The sequence below is a fragment of the Alligator sinensis genome, unplaced genomic scaffold (genome assembly GCF_000455745.1).
Source record: "Alligator sinensis unplaced genomic scaffold, ASM45574v1 scaffold199_1, whole genome shotgun sequence".
Taxonomy (NCBI): Eukaryota; Metazoa; Chordata; order Crocodylia; family Alligatoridae; genus Alligator; species Alligator sinensis.
This window is the reverse complement of record NW_005842008.1, coordinates 1155897-1171071: the sequence shown is the minus strand read 5'-3', so window position 1 is coordinate 1171071 and position 15175 is coordinate 1155897. Positions and strand designations below refer to the sequence as shown.

Genomic DNA, 15175 nt, shown 5'->3' with positions numbered 1-15175 from the left:
TTTCCCTCCTCCTGTTAGCAAAAAGCATGCAGAAGACTGAAGATGGCACTTTTCCTAGATTATTTTGTTGTTTTCTTTTATTTAACTTCTTGATACCTGTTTGACTTTGAGCATGTATATATATATATATATTGAGAGGAAATATCAGTTCCTGACGTCAAAGGGAGGAATCAAATCTACAACCTTTTAAACTTGGTATCTTTAAATTAGTTGTTTTAAGAAATGATGATGATAGGAAGCAGAAAAGGAACCAGTGACAGGAAAATTCCTTTTAAAATGGTCTTCTCTATTGTTTTAGCTGATTCTGCAACAGATTATTTTTTAATTTACATTTTTTAAACTGATAATATCTATATTTCTTCCAGGACAGAAGAATCCATATTGGCTAAAGGACTTGTGAGTATTTTTTGTTTTCTGTTTTGTTTGGTTGTATATTTATTCGTTGTAGGAGGGTATATCCTTCATTCCCTGTTTGTAAGAGATTAAGATGATAACATACACCAGGGGTGGCTAACCTGTGGTTTGTATGCCACAAGTGGCATGGGTAGCTTCTCTGTAAGGCATTCAGTAAATTGGGGTGGGGTCAGGCAGCACAAGGGCAGATAGGCTAGGGAGCAGAAAGCAGAGCAGCAGCTTGGACAGGAAGCATAGGACAGGGAGCAGAAAGCAAGCAGTAGATTGAGTAGGGGAAAGGGATCAGAGTGGTACTTGGGAAGGTGTAAAGCTAATTTGTGGCATGCCTGCTGAAAAGATTAGCCCCCACTAATGTATACCGTAATTTCAGTAGTGTCATAAGGTTTGATTGGGTATGCTCCAGTGCTGCAAATCCTCTTGTGTTTGATTAACTTCATACATATGAGAAAAGCTTCAAATTGTTATTTCTACCTGTTTTATGGTACCATCTGGGAACACCAGATGTGCATGCAAGTATAAGTGTGTCATGTGTTTCACATACCTTGGATTAATATATTACACCAGTGTAAAATTGTGTTATCCTTAAAATGTATTTTTTTCACATGTAGGATCTATTTGAAAGCTGTTTATTGAGAATGGACAATAATAGTCTTCTGCACCAGTTTTTAGAATTCAGGAACTTCATTACAGCATCACAGGTAATAGAATGCAGTATGAACAAATCCTTAAATCATAACACATGCCATGTCTACCTCTTTTCCTGGTTTGAGAGAAATGTCTACATTTGACTAATAAAAGATTATTTTACGTATATTGTAAATTCTGATTGATTTGAAATCGTTCTGTCCCTTGCTATCCAGAATCATTAGCTAGACAGGGAGCCTGCAATGCTTAGTCATCCTAAGAAACATGTTATACTAACATCCTTCTTCCATCATTAGAGAGTGGACTCAGACTCCCTGCCACTACCCCATGGTAGCTTGCTTGGCAGAACAAATTCCAGAACCTACCTCCAGTTGTAGCATGTGACACTTGCTCCATAAAAAAGCTGTGCAGCATGAGGAAGAGGTGAGGGAACAGAAAAGACAAATTAGCATACATCTATCTGCATTTCAATTTTTATATGAAGCATTTTGATGAAGAATTCTGTCTTTAGTAATTTGATATAAATTTGGGTAGGGTTGGAAACAACAAATTGTCAACCTTGTGTCTGAAAACTATTCTCTGTAAATGGAAGCTTTTTAAAAAAACATTTAACAAAGCTAAAGCAAAGTTGAAATGAAAGAGAATGGGAGCTGAAGGCTGGTGCCAGTGCCTGTGCTGGCCCCAGCAATATAGAAACCTGCCTCGGCGAGCAACTCAGAGGTACTTGCTTCTGAGGCCCAACCAGTTGATGTATGGGAACCACTACCCCCCTGTTTCAGCTGGACTGCTGTAGCAGCCCTGACATAGAGTGGACCCTGCACCTTCTATCCACTGCAGCAGTCTGGCAGCAGGAGCTGCTGCCTGGCTGTGACCTGCTGCCACCTTCAACAGCATCCGCACCCTTGGGAAGTTGGATTGGAAAGTTGCTGCTGCTTGATGCTGTTGCATTTAGTTTGTCTGGTTGCTACAGTATTAACATGGACAGCTGATCTTAGATGAGGGTGCTATTGATGAATGCTGCTGATGAAATTAAGAGATGGGAGCAGAGCACTCTCATTTACATCCTCAACTTGAAAATTTATACCTTTTTAATTTTTTCCCCCTGAGCTAAAGGAGCCCATATGAGAAGCTTAGCTGCTGTCATCTTTTCATTGTCTCAGCACTTAGGTGGGATTGCTTGTCAGCATTTTCAGATCGTCTGCTACTGCATATGCAGCTGGATTCTAATTGCTCTTGTCCTTGTAGTAGCATTTTTTTTTCAAAATTTCTTTAGAATTTAATTCTTATGTTCAATTCATTTTTCTGAGAGATTTCTTTAGTTCTGTCAGGAATTAATAAGAGTTCAGAATCATTTCAAAAGTATACACAAACAGTCTTATTTTCTATATAAAGGTATTTGAGTTTTCAGAATAGAAATTGATGCTCTTAAAATAGTAATTAAAAATTCATTGTTTTTCCAAATTCTTAGATGATTCTCGTCTTTCTGTATTGGGTGTGGAGTTGCTTAATCATTTCCAGATAATTAATTTCCAAAGTACAGTAGTATTCATTTTAGACTCATTCTTATATTAGTAACTAATTATAGTATAAAATGTCCTTGTTATGTTTGTATATAAAATATCTTGCTATTTATGTAGCAGTGACATTGCCCTCTGTGCCTTACTGCATATCTTAGCACTTGTAAGATCATTTACTTTGTTTGAGACCCCTTCAGTACCCCTATATCTAATAGTTTGACTTTAGGATGAAACAGCAACTTCAACCTTACCCTTCCTTTTTTTTTTTCTTTTGTAAATTTAAGTTCTGTATACACGTTCTTGGATTTTATGACCAGAAGAGGGCTTGAATTTAGTCAGTTCTGCACAGTATGCATTCTCTGGGTACAAACCAAACTTCATGCACTTTTTTTCAACTGCAGGATTTGGTGAAAGTGATGACCCTGTGCCCTATAGAAGATCTGGTATGTAACGATTATCCTGTGGGTTTTGAGTACTGAATTTTTTTACAATTTAATTAAGAACAAATATCTTAATATGAGTCTTTTCCCTTTAGAGAAAGAAGAGCTTAAATGTATTACAGTTGTATATAGACAAGTTTGACACAGAGGGAAAATACACATTATTCAGGTATGCTTCCAGTACATACAAAAGATTTCACAAAAGTCTGCCTTGTTGCATACTAAATGCAGAGTAGTTTAGCATGAAATTATGATGGCTATGTGGTAACTCAGGTTAATTAGAACATACTCATTTCTTGAAAACTGCAACTGATTTTAGTTTTTTAGTTATGCTAAAAATGAGATTGAAAACAGCCCTCTTATGTACTACTCTGAAGATTAGAGGTGAAATCCAAACCATGTTGAAATCAGTGACAAAACTCCCATTGACATGAATAAAATCAGGATTCCACCTAAATTTGAAATAAGTGTACTGAAGCCTGGTAGATACTTTCTGTCTCTATTTTATATTGTTCTGTTTTAAAGGTGTTTACTAAAGACAAGTAACCATGCTGGTGTAGAAGGATATGTTATTCAGAATATAAAAAATCAGATTGATTTGTCATTAAAGGTGAGTCTGTTGCATATTTACAGAATTAAGAGGTGCCTTTATTTGGTTTCTTTGTGTATAAATGTTTGTTATATGCTGCATGATAATTTTTCTATGGGGTAATTTTTGACCAATGCAGTTGCTTCGTTCCAAGCTTCTGTTTTCAGTGATTTACCCTAAAAGTACTTTTGGGGCATTAGCTTCTTTAGTCTCTTTCTTACGCTTAGTATCAAAAGGATATTGTTTCTGTACTGACATTTGAATCTCTCTGCAGTTTTTTATCCAAAGGACAGAAAAAAATTGTCTTATGGGTAAGGCCTGGACGGGACTCAGGAGATCTGGGTTCAGTTGCTGACTGTACAGCAGGTTTCTATAGTTGCTATAACCCATTTTTTTTCAGTGAAAGTGGGTAAAATTAGGTAGTTAACTAGACATGGCTGAATTTTTTGCAGAGTTGGCAGTGAAGTTTGTGCCAGGGCTCAGTATTTGAGATCAAGTCTCTGTTACAGTCCTAAATTTATATTTAGACACAAACTTCTCATAGGTACTCAGATTAGTGACTGGTGTGTTGCAGCCAAACCGGGATATATAGTCACCCTATTTATAGACAAGAAATTTCTGGGATTGACCTAGTGCTGTGCTGATCTGTACACACAAAATAAGACATACAGGTGTTGGAGGTGCACCAGTATATTGGTCCATAGTGTATTGGCACTGATAAAAGGAAAATGAATATTATCGGCAATCGGCTTTTTTTGGCCGTGTGATAATGTCATCGATAAATGCCACATGCATGTGTACAGCTGCAGCATGCATGCAGCCAGGAATGCAGCCCAGCAGCTTGGAGAGCAGCATCCGGATGGTAAGTCGGTGTGGGGGGGAAAGAGGTGTGGAGGTGGGGTGGGGCAGATGAAGGCCCACAGAGTGAGGAAGGGAGTGGGGCTGGGGCAGGTGCTGCCGAGCTGGGTTGGGGCATGGGATGGAGCTACAGTAGGCTCGTTTGGGGGGCCACAGGAGGTGGGGAGGAGGGTGGCTTCTGCTGCTCTGCACATCCCCATGGAAAGATTGGGGGCCATGTGCGCCTCAGATTTGTGTGCAGGGCAAAGGTGTGCTGCCCTCTGTGGTTTGGGGGCTGAGCTGGCCTCTTTCCAGTGGTGGGGCTGGGCTGGGGCTGTGGTCAGGGTGGGTGGCAGCAGCACTGGGAGATGGGGCTACAGGATGGGCTACCCCAACCCCACTCCCTCTCTCACCATTGAAGCCTTGATGTGCTCTGCACACCCCTTCCTCCCCCAGAAGCTTACTGGCTGGGTGCTCTTTCCAAGCTTCTGGGCTGCTGCATATCGTTTATCAGATTGGTATTGACCAATATGGCTGGTTAATAAGCAGCCATTAGTATCGGCCAAAAAAATCTTTATCATTGCACCCCTAACAGGTGTGATTCCTGGTTCCTTAGTTGTGCTGCAACATGTTTAAACCACGTGAAGAGAGTAGCATTTCCCCACACTGGCTTACTAGCATTACGAGACTCAAATCATATGTTGTAAGGTGGGGATGGGAATAGTAGAAATCAGAGGAGAACCTTCTGGTTTTGATAAGAATAGAAAGGACAGCTTGGCAAGGGAAATAAAGTCAGGAAGAGAAACACCTGACTTTGAAAAGATGAACATATTTTGATTGCTTGTGGTAATTTGAGTTAATCTTTTTTAATATCTTGCTTTTATTTTCAGACCATGTTCAGTGTAATCATTTTTGTACAAAATGATTGCAGGTTTTGAACTTAATTAACTTTCTTCTGCATTTTTGTATTGCTTCTCAGAGAGGACAAGACAACAAGTGGTTTACTGGACACCAGCTCGTTTCCCTTCTAGATGAGGTGTTCTGTCTTCCTGAAGGTGCTGAAACCGATCTTCTCCAAAGCTCAGATAGGTGAGATGGAATCAGAATTGGAATAAATCAGGAGAGATTTCTTTGGTTTGTTCTGTTTCTATTTAAAAATAAATTGCAACTCCTGTAATTGCATGGAGTACACAACTGCCAGTATCTAGCCTTAATAATGGAACAAGAAACTGCCATCTTGACTATCTACCAACATAGTTACAACAAACAGGGTGCGTCTACACATCAGTCTATGTTGCTGTATAACCTGCTGTGGTGACGTAGCGATCATGTGAGTCTACATGTGACCAGCAGCTACTTTGCCACAGTGGCGCACTCCCCTGTTTTAGCATTCCACTACGGCAAAGTAGCAGCTAAAACTAACTGTGCACAGCACAGTATGGATTGTTACTGTGCTGTGTTTTAGTACTTCCAAAAGGAAGTACTAGCTCACGGCACAGTAACGATGTCACCATAGGGTGATGTGTAGACGCGCCCACAGTGTGTTAGATAGGAGTGGTCATTTAAATTAGCTAGTTCTTTTTCTTTCAGTTGTATTCACTATCTATTAAAGTAATTATGATTGCATTACCTTGAAACTAAGGAAGCTACAGAAAAGTCCCTTGTGGGGTGCATGAGAGAGCTCATGTGCGGATGATATCATTGTCCTATTCTATATCAAGGAGTGAACCTCTCCACAACTGCTTCAGCTCTTTCTCTGACTCTGTTCTCAAGCCAGTGGAGGGGGAATGGGGGGGAGAACTAGGTTGGTCTATGTTACTGAACAGATAAATGGCTATATTTTTGTATTGATTTATATATTTTTTTAAAAAGATGTATGGCTATTAAACAGTTTAAGTTACTGTCTTACTGTAAATGTAGACTCAAAATGATTGTTCATTTCTAATTCATAGGATTATGGCAGCACTAAATCTACTGAGATACTTAGTCATTAAAGATAATGAACATGACAATCAAGTAAGTGATAACTGATTTGAAAAGCCATCTTTTTAACTTTAAAAACAGTAGCTGGAAAAATTAACAAGAAAGTCCTAATATTATTTCTTCAAAAATGTTTTTTCTGTGGTATTCTAATGGGAAATGTTTGTATTAAAAGTGTTATGAGAGCTTTGGTGCATTATTTACTTTATATTAATACTAGTCTAGTACTTTAGTTTAAATGCTTTCTCACTGATTATTATTTTAAGCAAATTTATCCAACTGTTGCTCCATCCAAATTATGGTCTGCTTTCATAACCCAGAGGACATCATATTATAAAGTCTATATCAAGATTCCAAAAAAGTGAATATATTTAATATTTTAATCTAATTTATTTGTAGATAGAAGACCCAGAAGGTTTAAATTCCCCAAAACATAGTAGAGCACTCTAGAATTAATCTCTTCAAAACCTGTAAGAGTTTTTAAGTTGCTTCTGTGTTTTAGGAAACGGTTTGATCATTTGTCTTTAAGCAATATTCTGTACCTTTTGTTCAACATGCAAGAAGAAAATTTGTCCGTGTGGCTGGTTTTCTCCATAAGCATTTTGATAACTCTGCATTTAATAGTTTTTATGTCTAACTATGGGAAAGAAATATTCTGTATTTCCAAACATTTTGCCAGCTGACTTCTCAATACATGTTAACAACTCCACTGAGTTGTTTGCCACTAAGATTCACCTTATTGAGATAACAAAAGGAAAGATATGCCTGTCCCAGTTTAGCAGAAATGTTGAACATCTTAAGCCAGAGATGGAAATAAAAAGGTAGCCTCATAAGTCTCCTTAAATTTTCCCCTTTCCTGCTAGTAAAGCAATATGAAATATCTCCTTTTTACTTTCTCTCTATTTAGCATTGTATTCCATGTTGTGAAATCCCAGTTCCCCATGTTACAATGAAGGTTTACCAACAAAGGAGCTAAAATGTTGGCAAAAAGGATTAGGGAGGAAATTGAACTAAATTTCAATACTATAATTGCTTGTGGTGAATATGTTTTATTGAGCTGTTTTTTACTTTTTTCAGGATAAATTCTCTGCAAGGAAGAAAAAACAGGTGCATTACTTCCCCTAGGGGCAGCACAGTTTAGAATGCATCATTCAGATTTTGCAGATTTATATGTTGCTCTGGCTGTGGGCAGGGTTTTTGCACTTGTGTGTTTTTGACAAATACATGCTGTTTAATCCATTTAATCTTTATTTTTGGAGGTGGGGTGGTTTAACCATTTCACTTTTTAATAATAATCCAGGATGTATTTCTGTACTGTTGATAGGAATTTTAAGGGTTTCTTTTACTTTATTGTGTGCTAGATTCTAGCTGTTTACAATTTTATATGAGCAGCAGTAATTTTTAATCAGATTCACTTTAAAGTAGGATTATAGAATGTCATTAATTTTAAACACTTAGCAGAATTTCCTTGTCTTTCTTTTTTATCCCCCCATCTTCTTTTCCTTATCTGAAGCAGTGCATCAGTGGTTGGTAGCATTATTTCATATCATTGTGGGCCATGTTTATTATTCAACCGTTGTAGTGAATTTTCAATGTAATTTTTATGATCAATCTTTTTTTTGTGTGCAGTCACTTCCATGCAGCTGCACTTAGATGGACAAATGTTCTTAGATAACCAAGACAAGGGAGCAATTTATATTTTAATTTCACAACTGGCTTAACATCAGGGTTGCATTTCCAGCAATAGACCTATAATTTCTTTCAGTGCTGTAGCCTGCATAACTGAGCTACAGTACTGAAGATTGAAGAGCTCTTGTGATTTTACATATTTGATTTTCTGACTGCACTCCAGTACTGAGAGGCTATTTATCCCAATAATAAATGCAAGTTATATTGGCTCTCTGTTTCCTAAGTCACTGAACACTAATGTTCCCCTAATTCATACAGTTTTATAGCTTTCTATTAGCCACCAGTATCATCTCATCTCCTTGATATTTGTTTCAGTGTTTTTATTAGAAAGGGTTTTAAAGAGAAACAAAATGGAAAAAAAAATTTTGCTTTTCATTTTAAAGTAATTGATCTAAACATTCTCTAACTAGTATGGGTGACATCATGGTCTAGCAGATATGACAGCTGCCTGATAATCAGAAGATTTGTTCTTTTCCAGTTTTACCTTTTGATTTGCTTTGCAATATTGTACAGATTATCTGTGTCATTTTCTTTGTATTCAAAATGTAGAATATAATTCTTACCCACTTCTCTAAATACTTTGAGATCTCTTGTAAATAATATATAAGCTTAGAATTATTATTAGCTTAGATAGAGTGAAGAATAAATATAAACTTAAATTCAAATAGTTGTAGCGACCAACACTGACAAGGCAGTAACTAAATTAAGTAGTATAAATAGCTATCAACTGATGCACTTTAGCTTAATAATTTTGTAATTAAACATGATTAAAAGTGGCTACATCCTCTTCTCATATTTCTGGAACAATTCCTGTTTAAGTATCTGTAAAAGTTCTGCTCCATTGAGGGGTAAGTTTCATAATGCATAGCTTTGTAAGAAAAGAGAGAATCCCTGTTTTATTGCAATTATGCTGCTGTATATCGATTCCTTCATTAGATGTAAATAGTGCTGTCTAGTGTCTGACATAAACAATGTCCAAACAATGTCCCTGTGTTCGGTATGAGAAGAACACAGAATAATCTGTCTTGAATTTTTCTCTAAATTGCTAGCTCTACCAGTTTTTCTTGACTTTTCTTTCTACTCTCAGCTTGGACTGTAGTTGAGGGGAAGTGCTTGTTTCCCTGTAAGTTCAGATGTTTCCATGTATAATCTTCCAGCTGTTCCACTAAATATTAAGAATGATATATCTTATGTCTGTGATGTTAGAGATGGATACCCAAAAGGAGGAAAGTGCGGGAAAGAGCAAAAGTGCATAAAGACTTAATGATGTGGGATTAATTTATTATTTCAAATTTGTAATGTAGGTCTTAGAAAAATAGTTTGCAATGATAAAAAGAACCTATGCCAAATGACATGAAAAAGTACTACTACTTCTTTCCTCATTTGTCCTGTCTAAACAGGGTCGCTTTTGCGGATCCTGGCTGTCCTCTGGCTTCAGTCATTACAAATCTTCTTCCAACTCCTCCCCTCTCATGTCCCTCTCCACTATCTCTGTCTATCTCATCTTCAGTCTTCCTCTTCCCTTTCTCCCTAGCAGTGCCATTCTGGTAACTTCTTTTCCCATTATTCTTCTGGACTTCTTTGAACATGCCCATGCCGTGACAGTCTTCCCTCTAATACTTTTTTAGATGCCTCCGCTACCTTGGGGGCTCGCATTGGATGGGTAGAATTGCTCATCCATGGCAGAGTTAAGTTGCATGAAAATGTACGTTGAGATATATTCTAGAAACTAAATCTGAATATAAACACCTTCAGATACAAAGTTAAAACTAATTTACTACTGGTCAGACCTGAGGAAGGGCACTTTGTAACCAAAAGCTTATCTTTTCTCTCCCAACTATACAGTTGGTGCAATAGAAGATAAGACCAAAAAAACTCTTGCTTTTGCTTATTTCTGAACCATTATGGCTACAACAAAACTTCACCATACTATAAGCTAAAATTCACACCTTCAGCTGACACTTTGAGCTAATTTTCTTTGTTTTCTTAATTCCATTTACATAGAAAACCAACATTGGAGAAAGGGTTATTGGTGACTTTACAACTCCCTAGTTTCATATGCGATTAAAGGGTCATGAACTTTTAATTAATAGAGTTAGAGTACTCCTGTAGCATGATGGTGCAGGAGTATATGAGGCGCAAGTATTGGTGACCTTTTAAGAAATGCTGTTTTGTTTCTTGGTTCATTTGGCATTAGCAGTTTCATCAAAATCTGCATGGTAAAAGATTTTTGCTCATGAACAGTATTTAAGATGAAGCGAGTCTGCAAGGGTGGGAACTGGAAACTTTGTTCTATAATTTCTAGCTCTCATGCATCACCAGTGTGTTGCGGACCAAATTGAGCTTCCAGTTATCACCTATTGATTTCAAACTATTATCCGCTATAGAATTTGTGGCAATATACATATTGGTGAAGTCAGATTTTTATTCTCACAATTAAAAATGAGTTAAACCAGTACTGCTGAGATAATCTGGCTGGGAAACCTGGCCTACAGAAATGAATGGCGACATGGGGCTGAACTATAATTTGCATGACATTCTGATTTGGTATTGCCACTGCAGTATGTTTTGGTTTGGGGAGTTCATTTTTGATGAAAGGTTAACCTTCCATGGATAGCAGACATTTATAAACAGCAACAAAAACAAGAATAAAAACACATAATTTAGGTAAAAAAACAAATTTTCTTTTAAAAATTGACAGATTTTCACTGTTTCTTCAATGACTTTAAAATCCACTTAGCTAAACCTACAGGTCATTTTCCCCCCTCTGTATTCTTGCAAATATTTCATGGATTAGATAGTCCAAAAAGTGATTTCTGGCATATGTATCATTAGGACTAAATCCTGCATACTATATTTTACCTGAAAAGAAAAAACGAATACAGTAAAAGCCGCGTTATCTGGCACCTTAGAAACTGGCATTCTCCATTAACTGGCATGCCAGTTTATGCAGCGAAACCGGAAGTGCCCGCCCTGGCACTTCCAGTTTTGCTGAGCCCCCACAACCTGGGGCAAAGAAGTCTGTGCTGCCGAGCCCCCGTGGCCCAGGGCAAAGTAGCCTACGCGGGACCCTCCTCCCTATCCCCCGGCATACTGACACCATGGAGGAGCGAAAGCGTACTGGATGCAGTGGGAGGGGCGGTGGCCCGAACAGGCAAAGGATGCCTATTTGGGCCTCTCAGGTAACAGGCATATTTGGTTATCTGGCACCTCCCATTCCCCATGGGTGCCAGATAACAGAGCTTTTACTGTACCAGCTTTAAAGTCTGTGGAACTAGCTAAAGCTGTGCTAGTTCTTCACCATATTTATCTGCTTGTATGTTGCATCCTCGCCTCTTACCCTTCAGCATTTTTGTGTCAGATTGCAAGCTCCTGGACATAAGGATTGTCTATATTCTGCGTTTATACTGGATCCAAAACAGTGGGGGTCAAATCCCTATGATCATGTATTTTATTGCAACTGCAGTAAAACAGTATCACAGATGTAGCTCATAGTAGATTTTGGCCCTGCACTGGCTACTTAGCTAACAATTCTGTATTTGACCAGATTAGAGTACTGCAGAGTTCTATAAGACATGTTAGTTCTGCAATGCTAAGAATAAAAGGAATTAAAAAAAAAGTACCTGAAAGTGATCCACTTTGTTATGTACACAGGAAGCCAGATCCATTTGAAAGCAAATTGAGAATTCAAACCTTTGGGACAGGTAACATATCCAGTAATTTTTCTATAAATAGGGTGACCACACATCCCGGTTTGGCTGCGACACATCAGGATTCCATAGCCTGGTCCTGGCCAGTTTGTCAAGTGTTCTGGGCCAGAGTCTGGCGAGGTGGAATGACACGGTGCGCCAGGCAGAGGGTTGGGTAGGCACTGCTTCTCCTGTGTAGGAGCAAGGATTTGCCATGTGTGGGTGGGGTGGCACCTGCTCCCACCCACTTGCCTTGCTCCTACACAGGAGCAGCAGAGCCTGCCCAGCCACCTGCCTGCCAGACTCAGGTCTGGGACTTTTGACCTACCAGCCAGGACAGGGCTACAGAATCCTAGAGTGTCCTGGTCAAACCGGGACATATGGTCAACCTATCTATAAAGCACTTTGTGCCAGATGCAATATACATAGTTCATTGTATATTCTGGGAGTGTGATACTTGCCACAGAATCTAAGCTTTCTTTTATATCTTAATGGGGTGCTAGTTGTGAAACATGGTTATTTTAACTATCAACTTTAACTGTTCACTGCTGATTATTTTAGCAGAAGCCTAGAGTGGTTGTACTTATCCATTGTTGGAACTACGCCCAGAGATGCTAGAATAGAAAAACAGACATTATTCTGTCTCAGCCCTCTCACATGCCAGATTGCTTCCAGCCTTTTCTGAAAGAGGGTTTAAAATAAAATACTCATTTGCCCAGTGCTGTAACCCTTAGTTTACATAGCTAAAGTTCAACCTGCCTCTTACCAGTTGTTTAAAACTTCAGCATTCTGATAATTTTGATAGTGCTGTTAGTATTAATACAGACTTGCAGAACTAAATCAAGTAATAATGGCCATCAAAAGCTATCATTTTAAGTTATTTACATCTTGTAACAGTATTTCCAGTCTGCTGTGGACTTCAACACTTATTTGTTTAGGTTTGGGTACATTTTCATTTAAAGCAGAATATACCATACTTTGAAGAAAGATATATACTTAGGGCTGTGCAAAGCTTTGGTAGCCGATTTGATGCAGAGGAGATTCGGCCTGATTCAGGGACTGAATCTGCAAATCCAAATTGAATCGTGAGACCAGTTAAGAGCTCTGAATCTATTCGGATGCTTTGAATCAATTCAGAAAAAGATTTGGTGATTTGGCCATAGACTAAATAGGCAGCTAACAAGTCTGTTGGGGTTTGCAGAGTGGAAAGGGAAGGGGCATGGTGGGGGAGGGAGGGCATGGTGGGGGAGGGAGGGATTGGTGCTGGGACAAGCTGCCCAGCCAGGGCGAAAGTCATGGGACTTGGGGTTGGGGGTGCAGGATGTGGGCGCAGCAGTGATGTTTTAAAGACCAGTTTTGAGATACTTCAGCTCCAGTTTAAGGAAGGTAAATGCTGCTGTAAATAGCCAGAGGAAGTCAGGAAAATTCAACAACATATAGGTCACTACAACTACATGAGTCTAAATCTTTTCTCCTCCTGAAAAGGAGATTTTGTTATAAAAACTACTCAAGAAAGAAGTTGTGCTCTGAGGTTTCGTATCTCATTGCTGCATTTCGTATCTCATTGCTGCAGTAAAAACTGATTTGCAATATTTTTTCTTTTCTGATTTGAATAGACTGGTGTATGGACTATACTCACCAAGGTTACACAGAATTTCTTAAAGCCATTGCACACAGGACTTAATATGTCAAAAGCACATTATGAAGCAGAAATAAAGAACAAGAAAGAAAATAGACGAGGTTGGTTGTCTCCATTACTATCAATTACGTTCTTTACTTTTGGATGTTATAAGTAAGTGCACAAATACTAAGTAGGTTGTATGTAAAATATATTGATTTAAAATGACAACACACCAATCCAGTAGGTACTCTGTTATTAGCAGGGATCCTGGTTTTCTCCGTTTAAAAACCCCAAATATAAAAAAAACCCCCCCCCCCCCAAATTCTCTGATTTAAAAACCTAAAAATCCACATCTTTCCGCAATTAAAATGAAATGCCACTATATATATACAATTCTAAATATGGAAGCCTACCAGTGCCTCAGTCACTATAATAAAATAAATTCTAAATACCTATATGTTTTGGCATTTTATTTTTATTTTTATTTTTTTGATCATGGAAAATCAGAACTCAGCCTGCCCATGGTCCCCCTCACTCCCAACCACAGCTCCCCCCTCTCTGCTCAACCCTTATGGTTTCCCTCCATTCCCGACCTGCAGCCTCATCTTTGCTCATCTCCTTCACTGTCGACCCACAGCCGCATCCCTTCCAGTGCTTCTCACTCCCAAACCACAGCCCCTCACCCCTCCAGCCCTGCTGGTGCCCTTCACTTCCAACTTGCAGCCCCCCTGTTACCAGTGGGGCCCCTCACTTCTGGCCCACAGTCCTCTGTCCCCCCCAGTCCTGCCAGATGGGGCCCTCAGCTGCCAGAGCTATGGGACCCAGCAGCTGCATCCTGCCTGCTCTGTGAGTGCCAGTTGCAGCCAGCCAGCAGCACCCAAGCCTTCTGCATGTGGGAAGCAGCAGCAGCAGCTGTGGATGGAGTAGAGCACAGAGACCCTGCCCCCCCTGTGGGTGGCACAGCCAGAGTGGAGCCCATGGCAGGTGTGGGGAGGATACAGGCTGCCTGCTGCAGGGCTACCTGCCCTGCTGCTCTCCCTTGGGTCCTTCATGGCCCAGTGGGCAGGACCGAGTGCAGGAGGGTGGAGTGGTACAGCAAGACTTGGTGCCGTTGCTGCTATTGGGAGCAGTGCGCCACAATGGCGAAACGCCCCCTGCCCACCTGGCAGCAGTGGGAGTGGCTATGGCTGCCTGGGGTTGTGTCCCCTCACTGCTGCTGGGTGGGCAGGGGGCACCTTGCCATGGCGTCATGGCCTGCTGCCAAACCTGCCTCACTGCCTCCCTCATTGTGACTGCTGCCACCACCTCGATCTGCGTCTCCCCCAACCATAGACTTACCTGCAGGCAGCTCGACTACTACCTGGCTGTATTGCTGGCCACATGCATGTGCACAAACATGCACATGGTGTCACCTGCATCCTGCTCCTCGCAGCCCTTGCAGGCTGGAACTCTGCCAGCCTGCAAGGGGAAACCATGGTTTCCTGCATTTTTCTCCTTAAAAGAGAAAATCCGTGTTTTTCTGCAGTAAACAGAAAACCTGGATCCCTGGTTATTAATAACTAACTACTTCAAAATAATATAAAGTTCAGAAGCTAAATGTGGGGTTTGTTTATATTAGATTTATTGAATCCAATAGGGAACATTTACTCATAAAAGTAGCCATTATTTGGATTTGCTTCTCTCCAAACACACGCATAATACTTATTAAAAGTAATAGGAAATGTGTGTCATTCAAAGAGTAAATCTGTTTCAGC

The 15175-nt window shown here is 39.7% G+C and overlaps 1 protein-coding gene across 2 annotated transcripts in view; it reads left to right on the top strand.

Moving 5' to 3' along the window:
• The window catches only part of GLMN (glomulin, FKBP associated protein), a 35984-nt gene that overhangs the window by 15693 nt on the left and 5116 nt on the right, over positions 1-15175 (top strand). For both annotated transcript variants that reach the window (XM_025201881.1, XM_006021823.3), the window contains 8 exons: positions 366-396; positions 1023-1112; positions 2978-3019; positions 3112-3185; positions 3542-3626; positions 5422-5531; positions 6395-6458; positions 13417-13540. In XM_025201881.1, the coding sequence (XP_025057666.1) occupies positions 366-396; positions 1023-1112; positions 2978-3019; positions 3112-3185; positions 3542-3626; positions 5422-5531; positions 6395-6458; positions 13417-13540 (620 nt within the window). The remainder of the gene's footprint in view (positions 1-365; positions 397-1022; positions 1113-2977; positions 3020-3111; positions 3186-3541; positions 3627-5421; positions 5532-6394; positions 6459-13416; positions 13541-15175) is intronic.